We start from the raw sequence: 20,844 nt of genomic DNA, 5'->3' as shown, positions 1-20,844 counted from the left end.
AGACGAGAAGATCTAAAACGTACACGTTTCTGACCCTCAGACTGCAGTACGGCAGAGGAGACAAGAAGATCTAAAACATACACGTTTCTGACCCTCAGACTACAGGAGATATTAACTCGCGATTAATCACAAATTAATTGCACTTTTTTTGTCTGTTCTAAATGTACCTCACAGTACTATTTCTCAAGATTTAAATACTTATCAACACAAGTGGACAAAAATGCTTTCTTTATGCAAATGTTTGTTCATGTCAACAACCCAAAACAACAACAGATAAAGTCCAGAAAATTCTCTAGTCTGAGCTCAAACATACCGAACGCTGCAAAAATATGCTGAGAGAATATCATGGTAAACTCAAGCCACAACAGATGGAGATACTGACCTTAATGTAACATTACTGAATAATACCACAATGTAGAGTCAAACTTTAGACTTCTAGAAGTTAACTCCTCTGTTCTCAGCAGCTGAACACCAAACAAAAGATCTCATCATCACACATGGACATAAAGAAGTCAAGTCTCTGCTGAGAGCTCAGCAGTAAGGCACAGACACATCTAATGGTGTTTCACTGTTCTGATGTAAGGTGGACACATCTGCCCTGCTCAAGAGAAAAAGCAAGTAATTACTTAAAAAAATCTCTGCTATTATTTATCATATTTTTACTTTCAAACTAAAAAATGTAGTCCAAATGTAAAATAAATGCTGACAGTAAGAAACGACTGCCATCAGCCCAGTAGATTTACTGGAATGTCAATAAACACACACATGAAGCCTCTTTTCAAAACTCATGAACACACAAAGTAAAAGAAGTCTCAGTGGAGAACTTTTAAGGTAAAGTAAGAGGACTTAACCATCTCTTCATTCTTCAGATCATAGAAGAGCTACAGATTTAATCTAAAACCATTTTTTTCTTCCTAAATAAAGGAGACCCACAGTCTAATAAAGCTTTCAGCTTATATTATGATACTCTACAGAGCTCATTCACTAACCTCTGCTCTCCTGTCACACACCAGCCTCTGCTGCTCTGTCTCCTCCTCCTCCTCATGATGCATCTGTATATTCACCAGCATCAGACAATCTCCAATAGGGACTGCAGAGTCTTTGACAGTTTTGCAGCATCTTGATGGACTGTTTTTTTTTATTTTGACGTTTATTTACAGTCCCAGTCGATCGTTTTAGTAAGTTTCGTTTTTTTTCCGAATACTTTCACTTTCAAGCAGGAGCTGCATGGGGATGAGAGCGGACCTTTAGGAGACGTGATTGGACCAGTCAACAGTCAATATAAGTAGTCAGCGCATCTGTGGTGCCGGTTCATGGCAGATATAATAGCCTACATAAATGAATAAATCATACTGGCCCAAAAGTGCGTCGGCACACCAGGACATGCTCGGTATGCCAGATAGCGAGTCCATCCCTGCAGAGTTGTCTGAGTGTCTCCATTGTAAACAAATCCAGCATGGTGAGGGGGGCGGCTCTCTGCATTAGGGGTGTGCATGGCCAGCGAGTGATACAGGCTATGTAAGACTCTATGAACTCCTTGTAACTCCGTTCGTGTCGACAGTAGGAGAAAATAACTTCAGTCTTATCTGACATGATCTGAAAGCCGAACCTGCCATTCAAAAAGTCTCTGTCCTTTATCCATTTCTGCTCGCTGGTACGACGGTGCCGCTTCCTGGTCTGGCAAGCTACGGGATGGGTCGAGGGTCACACAGAACGTGCATGCATTAATCGTGCGACAAAAAAATTAGTGGCATTAAAAGTAATTTGAGTTAACGCGATATTTAACGTGTTAACTTTGACAGCCCTAATATTAAGTAAACTTAATGTAGTGTCAGTAAATCCAACATAGTAATATCATGTAGCTTTAAAGTAAGAAAGTTAAGTTAGATTTACTTAACTTTACATTGTTGACATTACTCGTGTTTTGCTTGTCCATTTTAAACAATACAGTTGTGTGGAACTGGTTGAGATAACTTAGTTGAGTAAAATCAACATTTCATTTCTTAGAGCGTACAAAACGACAGTGGAGATGAGAAGATCTAAAGACATGAGTGAACATTTCTGTCAGACGCCAGTGGAGACAAGAAAATTTTTTACAAATATTTTGGACTGGTTGAATCATGAACAGGTCAAGTTTTTTGGGGGTTTTTTTGTTTTTTTTTAATAATTATCTGACTGATTAAGGGTTTTTGATTGAGATTAATGGTTAAGGGTTATTGATTTATGGTTATTAGTTGAAAGTTGTTGATTAAAGGTTATTAATAAATGTCAGTAATTTAAGCTTATTGATTGAGGGTTATTGATTAAACATTGGTAATTTAGGGTTATTGATTGAGGGTTACTGATTATTTGTCATTGATTGAAAGGTATTCATTTAGGGTTATTGATTAGTGGTCATCTATTGAGGGTCATTTATATATTAGTAAATGACAGAGTGCATGGTGGGTGAATGTATTTAATAATCTGATCATTTATAGGAGTATTGGACTGAAAAATCAAATCCTTCTCACACCAGTCCTCTTCAGAATACTGTCTGGTGTTTTCTCATGAATCAACTCATCTCACTTCCTGTCACGCATGCTGACCTGTGCTGACGCCGTACTTTAGCGTGTCTCTGCAGTCCACTAAGATCTGCTCCAAGGTCTCCGGCTGGTCAGGAAGGTTTAGACTGAACCCTTCCAGTCCCTCCATCAGCTGGTGAGGATGATGGAAGTCCAGGACCTGAAAAATCACCACAGAGAGTTCACCGAGTTTCCTTTCTGTCTCTTAGATTTGAAACTGAACGTTAACATGAACTTTATTCACATCTGGAGCAACGTTGATGTTCATAAAGGGGAAACTGAACGGGTTTAAAACCACCAAAAAACAAATCTCTACACATATAAATGTTTCTTTCCTCACTGTAAATCACATTCAGCAGAATTTCAGTTTCTCAGGATTCAGACAGAAAAGACTGATGACCTTGGAGGTCCTCTGGTTGGACCTGCAGATGTAAGCCAGCAGGATGTTCACCAGCTCCTGAAGAAATCCTCGGGTCGTCTCCTCACCGCCTGGAGCCGGGAACAGATCTACAACGAACAAACATGGACGAAAATTTGGTTTCAGAGGTGGGGGGACACAACTGGTTTGAGTACGGGGGTTATGGTCAATAGACCTCATTTATATAAAATCATACCTAATTTTTAAGTAAAAATAAGCTGTAATAAGATATAAAAATAAGATTATCATCACCCTAACATTTGTCACAATGCTCAATCTCATGACTAACATATCTTTATTCTTTCAACTTCACCTGTGAGCCTCCAGCCTCTCCTCCTCCATCTCCTCCAGCCTCCCCTCCTCTACCTTCCTCCAGTCTCTCCTCCTCTACCTCCTCCAGCCTCTCCTCCTCTACCTTCCTCCAGCCTCTCCTCCTCTACCTTCCTCCAGCCTCTCCTCCTCTACCTTCCTCCAGTCTCTCCTTTACTACCTCCTCCATCTCCTCCTCTACCTCCTCCTGTATCTCCTCCTCCATCTCCTCCTCTACCTCCTCCATCTCCTCCAGCCTCTCTTGCTCTACCTCCTCTATCTCCTCCTCTACCTCCTCCATCTCCTCCAGCCTCTACCTCCTCCTGTATCTCCTTCTCCATCTCCTCCTCTACCTCCTCCTGTATCTCCTCCTCCATCTCCACCAGCCTCCCCTCCTCTACCTTCCTCCAGTCTCTCCTCCTCTACCTCCTCCAGTCTCTCCTTTACTACCTCCTCCAGCCTCTCCTCCTCTACCTCCTCCAGCCTCTCCTCCTCTACCTCCTCCTCCTTCCCCTCTACCTCCTCCAGCCTCTCCTCCTCTACCTCCTGTATCTCCTCCTACATCTCCTCCTCTACCTCCTGTATCTCCTCCTCCATCTCCTCCTCTACCTCCTGTATCTCCTCCTACATCTCCTCCTCTACCTCCTCCAGTCTCTCCTCATCCATCTCCTCCAGCCTCTCCTCCTCTACCTCCTCCTGTATCTCCTCCTCCATCTCCTCCTCTACCTCCTCCATCTCCTCCAGCCTCTCTTGCTCTACCTCCTCCATCTCCTCCTCTACCTCCTCCATCTCCTCCTCTACCTCCTCCTGTATCTCCTCCTGTATCTCCTCCTCCGTCTCCTCCTCTACCTCCTCCTGTATCTCCTCCTCCATCTCCTCCTCTACCTCCTCCATCTCCTCCAGCCTCTCTTGCTCTACCTCCTCCATCTCCTCCTCTACCTCCTCCATCTCCTCCTCTACCTCCTCCTGTATCTCCTCCTCCATCTCCTCCAGCCTCCCCTCCTCTACCTTCCTCCAGTCTCTCCTCCTCTACCTCCTCCAGTCTCTCCTTTACTACCTCCTCCATCTCCTCCTCTACCTCCTCCATCTCCTCCAGCCTCTCTTGCTCTACCTCCTCCATCTCCTCCTCTACCTCCTCCATCTCCTCCTCTACCTCCTCCTGTATCTCCTCCTTCATCTCCTCCTCTACCTCCTCCATCTCCTCCTCTACCTCCTCCTGTATCTCCTCCTTCATCTCCTCCTCTACCTCCTCCATCTCCTCCAGCCTCTCTTGCTCTACCTCCTCCTGTATCTTCTTCTGGATTTCTATTATCTGTCACCTGACACAAATATATTGATGGATGACATATGAACAGTGGGACAATTTGGGATGCAACAATCATTGATTTTAATGGTATAGTCTGAAGAAAAAACTCAGTTTCTCAATTATTATGTCTAATTTATTCACAAACAATAAGGATGTTTAAAAATACATTTATACTTCAAGGTTTTATTTTATTTTTCCCACAAACTTTCATTGTTAGTGTTTTTAAACAGTGGCTGCCTTTCAAAACACAAATAATACATAAAAAAAAAAATCAACAAGTGTATCTCTTTGGCTTTAAATATACGCTTTTTTTAAAATCTCTGTGTTGAGGCTCTACAGTAATATTTAATAATAATAATATTTTATTTGTCAGCTCTTTCAATAAAACTCAAAGACACTTTACAAGAATAAAACAATTACATAATATGAACATATAAATTGCAATACATGCGTTTATCATAAAGTTAAATAATAGAATGTTAAAAAAATACAAGTAATACTATTACTACTACTACTACTACTACTACTAATAATAATAATAATAATAATAATAATAATAGGAGGGGAGAGAGTCTGAGTTTCTGATGGATGAGGGGAAGGAGTTTGTGGTGTAATGTGTTCCTCTGAGTAACTTACACTTTGACTTCTAAAGAAGTCTCTTATATCCAGTTTTCTTTTTTTCGACTTCTTGCCACCTGGCTGCGCCTAATTATCAAACACACATACACACGCACACACGCATGCACACAGACACACATTCAATGTTAATGAAAACGAAACCTCTGGTATTAAAATCCGTCTAGCTGACGTGACCCAGGCAGAACAAATGCCCAACATGTTAACAACTTACAGCAGCAGATGAACGTGGACTCATCGCCAACTAGCTAAACACCGCTGTGCTCATGTGCTATAGTCCAGGCGCTGTTTACAACCAGATGGCGTGACAGCGGGGACGGCCAATCACACGTTAGGAAGAAACGGTAGAGCCAATCAATGAGCTTGTGGGCCAGTGGGCGGTCTAAAGGGAAACAGGCTTCAGCTTGAGCAGCCGTTTTCCGCTTGGTCCTAGTGCTCAACCTGTCTCCATTTAATATAGCCTAAGATTGTTTTTGGATGGTAAAAACTGCAGGGGACCCAGTCAGCCCCGCTCACACCTGGAGACTACCACCTCAGCCCCGCTCACACCTGGAGACTACCACCTCAGCCCCGCTCACACCTGGAGACTACCACCTCAGCCCCGCTCACACCTGGAGACTACCACCTCAGCCCCGCTCACACCTGGAGACTACCACCTCAGCCCCGCTCACACCTGGAGACTACCACCTCAGCCCCGCTCATACCTGGAGACTACCACCTCAGCCCCCACCTGCAACTTGGGACTCCAGTAATCAGCTCTCACACACCTGGCCCTAATCAGCTCTCACACACCTGGTCCTAATCAGCTCTCACACACCTGGTCCTAATCAGCTCTCACACACCTGGTCTTAATCAGCTCTCACACACCTGGTCCTAATCAGCTCTCACACACCTGGTCCTAATCAGCTCTCACACACCTGGCCCTAATCAGCTCTCACACACCTGGCATTAAACAAGTAGTGAACACTTTAACCTTTTTTCCAGCTGTACACTGAGGTATCTGACTGAACTATTATAAAAACACGTCAATGCTGGAGTTTTGTCTGACATTTGCGTGAAACTGATAAAAATCTGCATTTTATGTCTTTAAATCAGCTCAAATGGACATCTGCCTTGAAAAATATTTTCTTAAAAGTTTATGTGACGTCACAAACTCTAAAAACGGTGTAGCATTACCTCCTGTAACTGACTTTCAGAAACCTCTCCCATCCTCTGCTGCACTGCTCTGGCTTTAGTAACACAGGTGCTGGAGCAAACGGTGCAAACTGGTAGTACTCAGGACAACCATGGTCCACCACCACTTTACAGTCTGCTTCAGGGGACTCTGGAGGGGGAAAATCCTCCACCTCTAAAGATCGCTCTGAGGCAGCAGTGCTTTGGGACTCTGTGTCACTTTCTGTTAAGGGGACGTCACTGTGACTGAGGCTCTGATCTTTACTGTAGACTTTTAGGTCATTTCCACCGAGTGGTCTGGCTCAGTTCGGTGCGGAACGGCCATAACGGTTTCCATAGAGTAAAAGTTGGAAAGGGTCCCAAAAACCAACCGTTTATTACAGTCCCACTTTTCGGCACCCTTCCATAGGGGTACCAATCTTACCTATCCCATCCATAATGTGGAGCTACAGACACAACAATAGGGGGCTGCACTGATGTCATGTCACTGTGCGATTCAGCTGCTCAGCTGCTTGCCGTCGGGCTGCAAAAGACGGAAGTCTCTGTGAGAAGCAGCAAAAATGGGAGAAAAACCGACTAATGTCTGCTTAAATCGATATATTTGGACTTGGCAGAGATCCAAACAGTTTCCTAGTCTGTGGATATTGGTATCTGGCCACAAATCATGTTTCCTGATGTTTATCTGGACCTGATTTTAAGAACACAAAGCAGAGCCTGATGGCTCACATCAGCCTGATCTATCCACGATGGATGAGAAACTAAATTAATGCTGAAGTTTTGTGAATATGAAGCCTTGGAACAGTTGATTCTCTGTACTGTAACTAGTTATTATCTGCTTCTGACTTTAGGTAACCTGTGAAAACATCGCTCTGTGGCTGTTGAACGTGTTTGTCAAACTTCAGGCTGCAGCCTATATTAAAACGAGATCAGCACACCCAGGATGTCTGACTTTATCTAGTTTGATTTAACACCAGCCGAACTTTTAATGTATTTTCAATGCGGCGAATTCTCATAGTATAGCTCTAAACTTTCATATCTGGTCATATAAACTAGTTCTAGACTAGATATATTCACATATTAACATAGCGTTATGACTAAAACCGTCTCTGTACACGTATTCCTTCAGCTGAGGAGCTGTGCTGACAGTGGTTAGCATCATTAAGACATAGTTATGTTGTTAAAAAGCACGTTCAGCTGAAATAAGGCTGTTTAATGGTTAATCCCTACTGATTTGAGTCGCTCATCCATTTATATCTCTGTGGCTGACTGTGACGTCACGTGCATGCTTTTACAACACACCCAACTAGTGAGGGTAGGACTCTGAGACCAGGACTCTGACCTTTACTGTAGACTGAGACCAGGACTCTGACCTTTACTGTAGACTCTGAGACCAGGACTCTGACCTTTACTGTAGACTCTGAGACCAGGACTCTGACCTTTACTGTAGACTGAGACCAGGACTCTGACCTTTACTGTAGACTCTGAGACCAGGACTCTGACCTTTACTGTAGACTCTGAGACCAGGACTCTGACCTTTACTGTGGACTCTGAGACCAGGACTCTGACCTTTACTGTAGACTCTGAGACCAGGACTCTGACCTTTACTGTAGACTCTGAGACCAGGACTCTGACCTTTACTGTAGACTGAGACCAGGACTCTGACCTTTACTGTAGACTGAGACCAGGACTCTGACCTTTACTGTACACTCTGAGACCAGGACTCTGACCTTTACTGTAGACTGAGACCAGGACTCTGACCTTTACTGTAGACTCTGAGACCAGGACTCTGACCTTTACTGTAGACTCTGAGACCAGGACTCTGACCTTTACTGTAGACTCTGAGACCAGGACTCTGACCTTTACTGTAGACTGAGACCAGGACTCTGACCTTTACTGTAGACTCTGAGACCAGGACTCTGACCTTTACTGTGGACTCTGAGACCAGGACTCTGACCTTTACTGTGGACTGAGACCAGGATTCTGACCTTTAATGTGGACTGAGACCAGGACTCTGACCTTTACTGTGGACTGAGACCAGCACTCTGACCTTTACTGTAGACTGAGACCAGCACTCTGACCTTTACTGTAGACTGAGACCAGGACTCTGACCTTTACTGTAGACTGAGACCAGGACTCTGGCCTTTACTGTAGACTCTGAGACCAGGACTCTGACCTTTTCTGTAGACTGAGACCAGGACTCTGACCTTTACTGTAGACTGAGACCAGGACTCTGACCTTTATTGTAGACTGAGACCAGGACTCTGACCTTTACTGTGGACTGAGTACAGGACTCTGACCTTTACTGTGGACTCTGAGACCAGGACTCTGACCTTTACTTTAGACTCTGAGACCAGGACTCTGACCTTTACTGTAGACTCTGAGACCAGGACTCTGACCTTTACTGTAGACTCTGAGACCAGGACTCTGACCTTTACTGTAGACTCTGAGACCAGGACTCTGACCTTTACTGTGGACTCTGAGACCAGGACTCTGACCTTTACTTTAGACTCTGAGACCAGGACTCTGACCTTTACTCTAGACTCTGAGACCAGGACTCTGACCTTTACTCTAGACTCTGAGACCAGGACTCTGACCTTTACTGTAGACTCTGAGACCAGGACTCTGACCTTTACTGTAGACTCTGAGACCAGGACTCTGACCTTTACTGTGGACTCTGAGACCAGGACTCTGACCTTTACTCTAGACTCTGAGACCAGGACTCTGACCTTTACTCTAGACTCTGAGACCAGGACTCTGACCTTTACTCTAGACTCTGAGACCAGGACTCTGACCTTTACTCTAGACTCTGAGACCAGGACTCTGACCTTTACTCTAGACTCTGAAACCAGGACTCTGACCTTTACTCTAGACTCTGAGACCAGGACTCTGACCTTTAATGTGGACTGAGACCAGGACTCTGACCTTTACTGTGGACTGAGACCAGCACTCTGACCTTTACTGTAGACTGAGACCAGCACTCTGACCTTTACTGTAGACTGAGACCAGGACTCTGACCTTTACTGTAGACTGAGACCAGGACTCTGGCCTTTACTGTAGACTCTGAGACCAGGACTCTGACCTTTTCTGTAGACTGAGACCAGGACTCTGACCTTTACTGTAGACTGAGACCAGGACTCTGACCTTTATTGTAGACTGAGACCAGGACTCTGACCTTTACTGTGGACTGAGTACAGGACTCTGACCTTTACTGTGGACTCTGAGACCAGGACTCTGACCTTTACTTTAGACTCTGAGACCAGGACTCTGACCTTTACTGTAGACTCTGAGACCAGGACTCTGACCTTTACTTTAGACTCTGAGACCAGGACTCTGACCTTTACTGTAGACTCTGAGACCAGGACTCTGACCTTTACAGTGGACTCTGAGACCAGGACTCTGACCTTTACTCTAGACTCTGAGACCAGGACTCTGACCTTTACTCTAGACTCTGAGACCAGGACTCTGACCTTTACTCTAGACTCTGAGACCAGGACTCTGACCTTTACTCTAGACTCTGAGACCAGGACTCTGACCTTTACTGTAGACTCTGAGACCAGGACTCTGACCTTTACTGTGGACTCTGAGACCAGGACTCTGACCTTTACTGTGGACTCTGAGACCAGGACTCTGACCTTTACTCTAGACTCTGAGACCAGGACTCTGACCTTTACTCTAGACTCTGAGACCAGGACTCTGACCTTTACTCTAGACTCTGAGACCAGGACTCTGACCTTTACTCTAGACTCTGAGACCAGGACTCTGACCTTTACTCTAGACTCTGAGACCAGGACTCTGACCTTTACTCTAGACTCTGAGACCAGGACTCTGACCTTTACTGTAGACGTCGCTGAAGTCAGTAGGGGTTTTCTTCCTGTCTGTGATGGTGGCTGACTCATCCTCTTTGTCTCTCACTGATGTTTTCTCGATGATTCTCTCTGAAAGGATGAAACAAAATAGTTATTACAGGTGTGGTGATCTGATGGAGTCTCAGCCAGGTGAGTCACTTTAATGTCTAGAACAGATCAGAACTGAAGGACTTAGGATCTTATGGATTCTAAAGATGCCAGACAGAAGAGATCACTTTTTTCTCTCTGTTGTGGGTCTTGTTCTCTTGTTGTTTCTTGGTGTTTTTTTTAACATGTCTGGCTCAGTAAAATGAAGTCCAGCCAGTCTGTTGGTTGTTTGTGCTGCTGTGAAACCCTGGGGGTGTGGCCATACAACCATCAAGAGACTGTGGGTACAGGTGGGTCTGTCTGCCTTTATAACCCTGACCTGGATCTGAGCTAACACAGGAAACTTTGACTTTTATTCCAATACTGCTCACAGGAGAAATGGGTGGGGTTGCACAAAAGTTGCTACCTTCTAAGTTGTGTATCAGATCCAGATGTAAATACCTGGAAAAAAAAAAAGTGGAGATATTGATTGATTGTCTGATGTTCGTTTTCTGATGTCAAATCTAAGTGTTTTGACTCTACAACAAAAAAAAAATAAATAAAAAGAACCATTCTATTACTTGGGGGGGGGGGGGTCCATGATGACACCTACAGTCTGTATGAGGACACCTACAGTCTCTATGAGGACATCTATAGTCTCTATGAGGACATCTATAGTCCCTATGAGGACATCTACAGATTCAATGAAGACACCTACAGTCTGTATGAGGACACCTACAGTATCTATGAGGACATCTACGGTTTCTACAGTTACATCTACAGTCTCCATGAGGACATCTATAGTCTCTATGAGGACATCTATAGTCCCTATGAGGACATCTACAGATTCAATGAAGACACCTACAGTCTCCATGAGTACACCTACAGTCTCTATGAGGACATCTGCAGTATGTATGAGGACATCTACAGCCTCTATGAGGACATCTACAGATTCAATGAAGACACCTACAGTCTGTATGAGGACATCTACAGATTCTATGAGGACATCTACTATCACTATGAGGACATAAACAGTTTCTAGGAGCACATCTACAGTCTCTATGAGAACACCTACAGTCTCTATGAGGACATCTTCAGTTTCTATGAGGACATCTACAGTCTCTATGAGGACATCTACAGTCTCTTTGAGGACATCTTCAGTTTCTATGAGGACATCTACAGTCTCTATGAGGACATCTTCAGTTTCTATGAGGACATCTACAGTCTCTATGAGGACATCTACAGTCTCTTTGAGGACATCTTCAGTTTCTATGAGGACATCTACAGTCTCTATGAGGACATCTTCAGTTTCTATGAGGACATCTACAGTCTCTATGAGGACATCTACAGTCTCTTTGAGGACATCTTCAGTTTCTATGAGGACATCTACAGTCTCTATGAGGACATCTTCAGTTTCTATGAGGACATCTACAGTCTCTTTGAGGACATCTTCAGTTTCTATGAGGACATCTACAGTCTCTATGAGGACATCTGCAGTCTCTATGAGGACATGTACATTCTCTATGTGGACACCTACAGTCTCTATGAGGACATCTGAAGTCTCTATGAGGACATCTGAAGTCTCTATGAGGACATCTTCAGTTTCTATGAGGACATCTACAGTCTCTATGAGGACATCTGCAGTCTCTATGAGGACATCTGCAGTCTCTATGAGGACATGTACATTCTCTATGTGGACACCTACAGTCTCTATGAGGACATCTATAGTTTCTATGAGGACATCTGCGGTCTCCCTGCAGCCCTGCATCTGACCCAGTCATTTTTGCTGATGTCTCTCTTCCAAGGAGAGATGAAGGTCATCAAGTGGTCAGAACATTAATCCAGACATCATTTTGCATATTATTCAAATGGATAAAGGTATGAACCTTGCTGGTCAGCCACAGTTAGAGTATCAGAAATAAAATCAATGACAACAATCTGAATTTATATAGAAACTCTCAGAATTCAAAGACTACTTTCCAGGGATTATCGTCAGTTGTGTTAACCTGATCATTACATGTTTGTTTTTTCCACTGAAATCAGAATCTTCAGAGACATCTCACAGCATGGCTCAGAGGGAGAGGCACTCATACATTTACTCTCAGAGTCACCTTTAAGATAAATGCATTCCTCTGGTTTAACGATCAAAATCTCTAATCCAAATTTATCCAATACCTACTTAAACATATTTGATTGAGTGACATTCAGCTGACACATCAAATAACTGACTTTTTCAGGCTATTAATTTTTTTCTCTAAACTGAAAACATTTGGGTTTGATGTCAAAAGATGAATATGGGACAAGAGATCAACATTTCAGCTTTTCCAGGTATTTATAGCTGGATCTGATACACAACTTAGGAGATAGCTTTATTTGTAACAGAACACCAAATTTTTAGGTGAGTTTTTAGTATTGAAACAGAGAGACTTGAAATAGATTAAATTGATTAACACTTAATATTTAGTTGGAAATCCTTTCTTGCAATAACCATTACATTACCTCCACTGTGTTTCACAAGTGAGCTTGTATGTTTGGTATCATGAGGAGATTATTTCTTTCTAAAAAAATTTAACAGTTCTTTTAGGGTCTTTCTTTACACATGCTTTTTCCTTGATCTAACCTATACATCTGTTACTGCGTACACCAGTGCCTTCTTTCTTCTTCAGAACATTCCTAATGGTTGTTCTGGCTATGGCCAATGTTTGTGCAATGGCTCTGATTGATTTCCATCTTCTCTCAGCGTCACAATCGCTTGTTTTTCACCCATTGACAGCATTCTGGTTTTCATGTTGGCTACATCTCTTAACTATAAATGCAGTCTCCAAAGACAAAACTCAAATCTGAAACTGAGCGTAAGACATTCAGCACCATCTGTTTTTTAAATAATCAGCATAATAGGACACACCTGGGCAACAAAACACAGACTTAGACTGGGTCTGTCAGATGTTCCAATACTTTTGCTCACATAAAAAAAAAATGGTTGGTCCAAACAAAGAGTGCTATTCCTGAAAATAAAATTTAAGATGTTGCTCTCTTGTCTCAAATTGATATTTTGATGTCAATCTTAAAGTTTGACATCAAAAGAAAAAAGGGTTATGAAATATGATTTAGATAAAATAAGACAGGATGAAATAAGATGAGATAAGATGAGATAATATGAAATATGATAAGATGACATGAAATATGATAGGATAAGAAAACAAGAGATGAAGCAATAAGAGGATAAGAGGAGATGAGATGAGATGAGAAAAGAGGAGATGTGATGAGATAAGAGGAGATGAGATAAGAGGAGATGTGATGAGATAAGAGGAGATGAGACAGGAGATGAGATGAGATAAAAGGAGATAAGATAAGAGGAGATGAGATGAGTTGACATTAGGGGAGATATGATGAAATGAGAAAAGTGGAGATGAGATGAGATAGGAAGAGATGAGATGAGATAAGAAAAGATGAGATGAGTTGAGAAAAGAGGAGACAAGATAAGAAAAGAGAAGATGAGATAAGAGCAGATGAGATAAGAGGAGATGTGATGGGATAAGAGGAGATGTGATGAGATAAGAGGAGATGAAATAGGAGATGAGATAAGAGGAGATGTGATGAGATAAGAGAAAATGAGATGAGATGAGAGGAGATGTGATGAAATAAGAGGAGATGTGATGAGATAAGACGATGAGATGAGATGAGATAAGACGTGATGAGATGAAATAAGAGGAGATGTGATGAGATAAGAAGATGAGATGAGATGAGATAAGAGGAGATCAGATGAAATAAGAGGAGATGTGATGAGATAAGAGAAGATGAGATAAGAGGAGATGAGATTAGAGGAGATGAGATAAGAGGAGATATGATGAGATGAGATCAGATAAGATGAGATGAGAAAAGAGAAGATTAGATAAGAGGAGATGAGATAGGAGATGAGATAAGAAGAGATATGATGAGATAAGAGGAAATGAGATGAGATGAGATAAGAGGAGATGAGATGAAATAAGAGGAGATGTGATGAGATAAGAGAAGATGAGATGTGATGAGATAAGAGGAGATGAGATGAAATAAGAGGAGATGTGATGAGATAAGAGAAGATGAGATGTGATGAGATAAGAGGAGATGAGAGGAGAGGAGATGAGATAGGAAATGAGATCAAATAAGAGGAGATGTGATGAGATAAGAGGAGATGTGATGAGATAAGAGGAGATGAAATAGGAGATGAGAGAAGAGGAGATGTGATGAGATAAGAGAAGATGAGATGAGATGAGATAAGAGGAGATGTGATGAGATAAGAGAAGATGAGATGTGATGAGATAAGAGGAGATGAGATGAGATGTAGGAGATGTGATGAGATAAGAGGAGATGAGATAGGAGATGAGATAAGAGTAGATGTGATGAGAGGAGATGTGATGAGATAAGAGAAGATGAGATGTGATGAGATAAGAGGAGATGAGAGGAGAGGAGATGGGATAGGAAATGAGATCAAATAAGAGGAGATATGATGAGATAAGAGGAGATGTGATGAGATAAGAGGAGATGAAATAGGAGATGAGAGAAGAGGAGATGTGATGAGATAAGAGAAGATGAGATGAGATGAGATAAGAGGAGATGTGATGAGATAAGAGAAGATGAGATGTGATGAGATAAGAGGAGATGAGATGAGATGTAGGAGATGTGATGAGATAAGAGGAGATGAGATAGGAGATGAGATAAGAGGAGATGAGATGAGAGGAGATGTGATGAGATAAGAGAAGATGAGATGAGATAAGAGGAGATGAGATGAGATAAGAGGAAATGAGATGAGATAAGAGGAAATGAGATGAGATAAGAGGAGATGTGATGAGAAAAGAGGAGAAGAAATAAGAAGAGATGGGATAAGAGGAGATGAGATAAGAGGAGAAGAGATGAGAGGAGAGGAGATGAGATAAGAAGAGATGGGATAAGAGGAGATGAGATGAGAGGAGATGAGATAAGAGGAGATGTGATGAGATGAGATAAGATGAGATGTGATGAGAGAAGAGAAGATGAGATGAGATAAGAGGAGATGTGATGAAATGAGGGGAGATGAAATGAGATGAGATAAGAGAAGATGAGATGAGATAAGAGATGTGATGAGATAAGAGGAGATGTGATGAGATAAGAGGAGATGAGATGAGATAAGAGGAGATGAGATGAGATAAGAGGAAATGAGATGATATAAGAGGAAATGAGATGAGATGAGAGGAGAGGTGATGAGATAAGAGGAGATGAGATAGGAGATGAGATAAGAGTAGATGTGATGAGATAAGAGAAGATGAGATGAGATAAGAGGAGATGAGATGAGAGGAGATGTGATGGGATAAGAGGAGATGTGATGAGATAAGAGGAGATGAAATAGGAGATGAGATAAGAGGAGATGTGATGAGATAAGAGAAAATGAGATGAGATGAGAGGAGATGTGATGAAATAAGAGGAGATGTGATGAGATAAGACGATGAGATGAGATGAGATAAGACGTGATGAGATGAAATAAGAGGAGATGTGATGAGATAAGAAGATGAGATGAGATGAGATAAGAGGAGATCAGATGAAATAAGAGGAGATGTGATGAGATAAGAGAAGATGAGATAAGAGGAGATGAGATTAGAGGAGATGAGATAAGAGGAGATATGATGAGATGAGATCAGATAAGATGAGATGAGAAAAGAGAAGATTAGATAAGAGGAGATGAGATAGGAGATGAGATAAGAAGAGATATGATGAGATAAGAGGAAATGAGATGAGATGAGATAAGAGGAGATGAGATGAAATAAGAGGAGATGTGATGAGATAAGAGAAGATGAGATGTGATGAGATAAGAGGAGATGAGATGAAATAAGAGGAGATGTGATGAGATAAGAGAAGATGAGATGTGATGAGATAAGAGGAGATGAGAGGAGAGGAGATGAGATAGGAAATGAGATCAAATAAGAGGAGATGTGATGAGATAAGAGGAGATGTGATGAGATAAGAGGAGATGAAATAGGAGATGAGAGAAGAGGAGATGTGATGAGATAAGAGAAGATGAGATGAGATGAGATAAGAGGAGATGTGATGAGATAAGAGAAGATGAGATGTGATGAGATAAGAGGAGATGAGATGAGATGTAGGAGATGTGATGAGATAAGAGGAGATGAGATAGGAGATGAGATAAGAGTAGATGTGATGAGAGGAGATGTGATGAGATAAGAGAAGATGAGATGTGATGAGATAAGAGGAGATGAGAGGAGAGGAGATGGGATAGGAAATGAGATCAAATAAGAGGAGATATGATGAGATAAGAGGAGATGTGATGAGATAAGAGGAGATGAAATAGGAGATGAGAGAAGAGGAGATGTGATGAGATAAGAGAAGATGAGATGAGATGAGATAAGAGGAGATGTGATGAGATAAGAGAAGATGAGATGTGATGAGATAAGAGGAGATGAGATGAGATGTAGGAGATGTGATGAGATAAGAGGAGATGAGATAGGAGATGAGATAAGAGGAGATGAGATGAGAGGAGATGTGATGAGATAAGAGAAGATGAGATGAGATAAGAGGAGATGAGATGAGATAAGAGGAAATGAGATGAGATAAGAGGAGATGTGATGAGAAAAGAGGAGAAGAAATAAGAAGAGATGGGATAAGAGGAGATGAGATAAGAGGAGAAGAGATGAGAGGAGAGGAGATGAGATAAGAAGAGATGGGATAAGAGGAGATGAGATGAGAGGAGATGAGATAAGAGGAGATGTGATGAGATGAGATAAGATGAGATGTGATGAGAGAAGAGAAGATGAGATGAGATAAGAGGAGATGTGATGAAATGAGGGGAGATGAAATGAGATGAGATAAGAGAAGATGAGATGAGATAAGAGATGTGATGAGATAAGAGGAGATGTGATGAGATAAGAGGAGATGAGATGAGATAAGAGGAGATGAGATGAGATAAGAGGAAATGAGATGATATAAGAGGAAATGAGATGAGATGAGAGGAGAGGTGATGAGATAAGAGGAGATGAGATAGGAGATGAGATAAGAGTAGATGTGATGAGATAAGAGAAGATGAGATGAGATAAGAGGAGATGAGATGAGATAAGAGGAAATGAGATGAGATAAGAGGAGATGTGATGAGAAAAGAGGAGAAGAAATAAGAAGAGATGGGATAAGAGGAGATGAGATAAGAGGAGAAGAGATGAGAGGAGAGGAGATGAGATAAGAAGAGATGGGATAAGAGGAGATGAGATGAGAGGAGATGAGATAAGAGGAGATGTGATGAGATGAGATAAGATGAGATGTGATGAGAGAAGAGAAGATGAGATGAGATAAGAGGAGATGTGATGAAATGAGGGGAGATGAAATGAGATGAGATAAGAGAAGATGAGATGAGATAAGAGATGTGATGAGATAAGAGGAGATGTGATGAGATAAGAGGAGATGAGATGAGATAAGAGGAGATGAAATGATATAAGAGGAGATGTGATGAGATAGGAGATGAGATAAGAGGAGATGTGATGAAATGAGAGGAGATGAAATGAGATGAGATGAGAGGAGGGGTGATGAGATAAGAGGAGATGTGATGAGATTAGAGGAGATATGATGAGATGAGATAAGAGGAGATGAAATAATATAAGCGAAGATGTGATGAGATAGGAGATGAGATCAGAGGAGATAAGATAAGAGGAGATGAGATGAAATAAGAGGAGATGTGATGAGATAAGAGAAGATGAGATGAGATGTAGGAGATGTGATGCGATAAGAGGAGATGAGATAGGAGATGAGATAAGAGGAGATGTGATGAGATAAGAGGAGATGAGATGAAATGAAATGAAATGAGAGAAGAGGAGATTTGATGAGATGAGAGAAGAGTAGAGCTGATTAGATAAGAGCAGATGTAATGGTTAAGAGAAGAAGAGATGAGATGAGAGGAGATGTGTTGAGATAAGATGAGATGAGAGGAAATGGGGCTGGGATGAGAGATGAGGAGATGAGATCATAGAGTTAAGAGGAGTTGTGAGGAGAGGAGAAAGAGAGGAGCTGTGATGATATGAGAGGAGATGTGATGAGATGAGAGGAGATGAGATTAGATGAGAGGAGATGAGATGAGGGAGTGAATTCATGGTAATTCCAGCTGAAACAGATCCATGTCTGATAGATCCTGAGTTCTTACCTGGTAAATGAAACAGATCCATGTCTGATAGATCCTGAGTTCTTACCTGGTAAATGAAACAGATCCATATCTGATAGATCCTGAGTTCTTAACTGGTAAATGAAACAGATCCATGTCTGATAGATCCTGAGTTCTTACCTGGTAAATGAAACAGATCCATGTCTGATAGATCCTGAGTTCTTACCTGGTAAATGAAACAGATCCATGTCTGATAGATCCTGAGTTCTTACCTGGTAAATGAAACAGATCCATGTCTGATAGATCCTGTAGTTCAGGTGTTAGAGTTCTTACCTGGTAAATGAAACAGATCCATGTCTGATAGATCCTGTCGGCTCTCTGCTGAAGCTCTAAACAAATGTGATGATCTAGATTTGTCTTCTACCATTTCTCTCTCACCAGTCTCTCTGGAGCCACATGGAGCATCTGATGGTCTGTAGTCAGACTGCTGCCTTAAAACCTGTCCACATACAGAGGGGTGTGGCCTGGAGACAGCTGCTGTCAGTGAGAACAAACACCTGTAGAAGGCGTCGCTTATGTAACACAGCCACGCTCTGATCTGGTTGAAAAGGCTTAGAACAAAGACCGTCCCTCTTCTGTCCTGGTTTAACTGTTTCAGTCTGGTTTGATTGATCTCAGGAGAGCAGCTGGCTCACTAGCCTCCAGGGGGCGCTATAACTAAACCCTAGTTTAATGTCATACTGAGTGAAATCAAACTAAAACATCAGGATTTCAGTCAACACCTGCACTTGTTTGGTTGATGAATTCAAAACAAAAGGTTCAGCTTGAGTTTTTATTCTGCCCCAAATTCCAGGAAAAGTTGGGGCGCTGTGTGAAATAAAGATTTAAACAGAAGTCACTGATTGTCCAACCTTACAAATAGGGTTGTTTATAAATGGTGGCATTGTCAAAAGCTTTAAGAGGGAGAACCATAAAAGTCAACAGCAAAAATACTTTTTAATGGCAAAGGCCAGGTTAATGTTCATATTTAGGGATATATATATGAACTCTTAAAATAAATAAAATAGAACAACAGAGAAATGATGAAATCAATTAATAAAACCTTACTTCAGTTTGATAAATTATGTCCAATTATCAACTTTTGTTTCTAGTCTGAATACATTTTCAATGGCTGATTTGATAGTGAACTAGACATTTGGGATTCCCACCACAACAACAGCTGTCATATTGATAACATCAGAAAGTGCCACAAAGTGCTGGCAGTCCAACTGGATGCAGTTGCTGCCATGCAAAGCACATAATGTATAGAAGGTTTTTTTCTTTTTCTTTAAATCAACATCAGCAATGATGACAACAAAATGTGAGATCTCTCATCATCACCATTCATTAAATTATCAAGACAACAACTACTGACCAAAGGACCAAGTGCTGGGTCATTCACAAAGACCTAGAGACAACAGAGAGAATATTCTAGATCAGACTCAGTCTACCACTGAGACAACAGAGAGAATATTCTAGATCAGACTCATTCTACCACTGAGACAACAGAGAGAATAGTCTAGATCAGACTCAGTCTACCACTGAGACAACAGAGGGAATAGTCTAGATCAGACTCATTCTACCACTGACACAACAGAGAGAATAGTCTAGATCAGACTCAGTCTACCACTGAGACAACAGAGAGAATAGTCTAGATCAGACTCAGTCTACCACTGAGACAACAGAGAGAATAGTCTAGATCAGACTCAGTCTACCACTGAGACAACAGAGAGAATAGTCTAGATCAGACTCAGTCTACCACTGAGACAACAGAGAGAATAGTCTAGATCAGACTCAGTCTACCACTGAGACAACAGAGAGAATAGTCTAGATCAGACTCAGTCTACCACTGAGACAACAGAGAGAATAGTCTAGATCAGACTCAGTCTACCACTGAGACAACAGAGAGAATAGTCTAGATCAGACTCATTCTACCACTGAGACAACAGAGAGAATAGTCTAGATCAGACTCAGTCTACCACTGAGACAACAGAGAGAATATTCTAGATCAGACTCATTCTACCACTGAGACAACAGAGAGAATAGTCTAGATCAGACTCAGTCTACCACTGAGACAACAGAGAGAATAGTCTAGATCAGACTCAGTCTACCACTGAGACAACAGAGAGAATATTCTAGATCAGACTCAGTCTACCACTGAGACAACAGAGAGAATATTCTAGATCAGACTCAGTCTACCACTGAGACAACCGAGGACAATAGCCTAGATCAGACTAAATCTACCACTGACACAACAGAGAGAATATTCTAGATCAGACTCAGTCTACCACTGAGACAACAGAGAGAATAGTCTAGATCAGACTCAGTCTACCACTGGAGACAACAGAGAGAATAGTCTA

The 20,844-nt window shown here is 41.8% G+C and overlaps 1 protein-coding gene across 1 annotated transcript in view; it reads right to left on the bottom strand.

Annotated features, from left to right (window-relative positions):
* Window positions 1–18,509, bottom strand: part of LOC121519843 (glutamate decarboxylase 1-like) — a 35,203-nt gene extending 16,694 nt beyond the window's left edge. Inside the window, exons 1-4 of the mRNA XM_041802872.1 lie at window positions 18,488–18,509; window positions 10,234–10,338; window positions 2,962–3,068; window positions 2,586–2,721 (exon numbers count right to left, since the gene is read on the bottom strand). Of these exons, the coding sequence (XP_041658806.1) occupies window positions 2,586–2,721; window positions 2,962–3,068; window positions 10,234–10,338; window positions 18,488–18,509 (370 nt within the window). The remainder of the gene's footprint in view (window positions 1–2,585; window positions 2,722–2,961; window positions 3,069–10,233; window positions 10,339–18,487) is intronic.
* Between the last annotated feature and the right edge of the window lie 2,335 nt (window positions 18,510–20,844).

The sequence above is a fragment of the Cheilinus undulatus genome, linkage group 13 (genome assembly GCF_018320785.1).
Source record: "Cheilinus undulatus linkage group 13, ASM1832078v1, whole genome shotgun sequence".
Classification (NCBI taxonomy): domain Eukaryota; kingdom Metazoa; phylum Chordata; class Actinopteri; order Labriformes; family Labridae; genus Cheilinus; species Cheilinus undulatus.
Note: the sequence above shows the minus strand (reverse complement) of the source record. Positions and strands in the feature narration are given on the sequence as shown.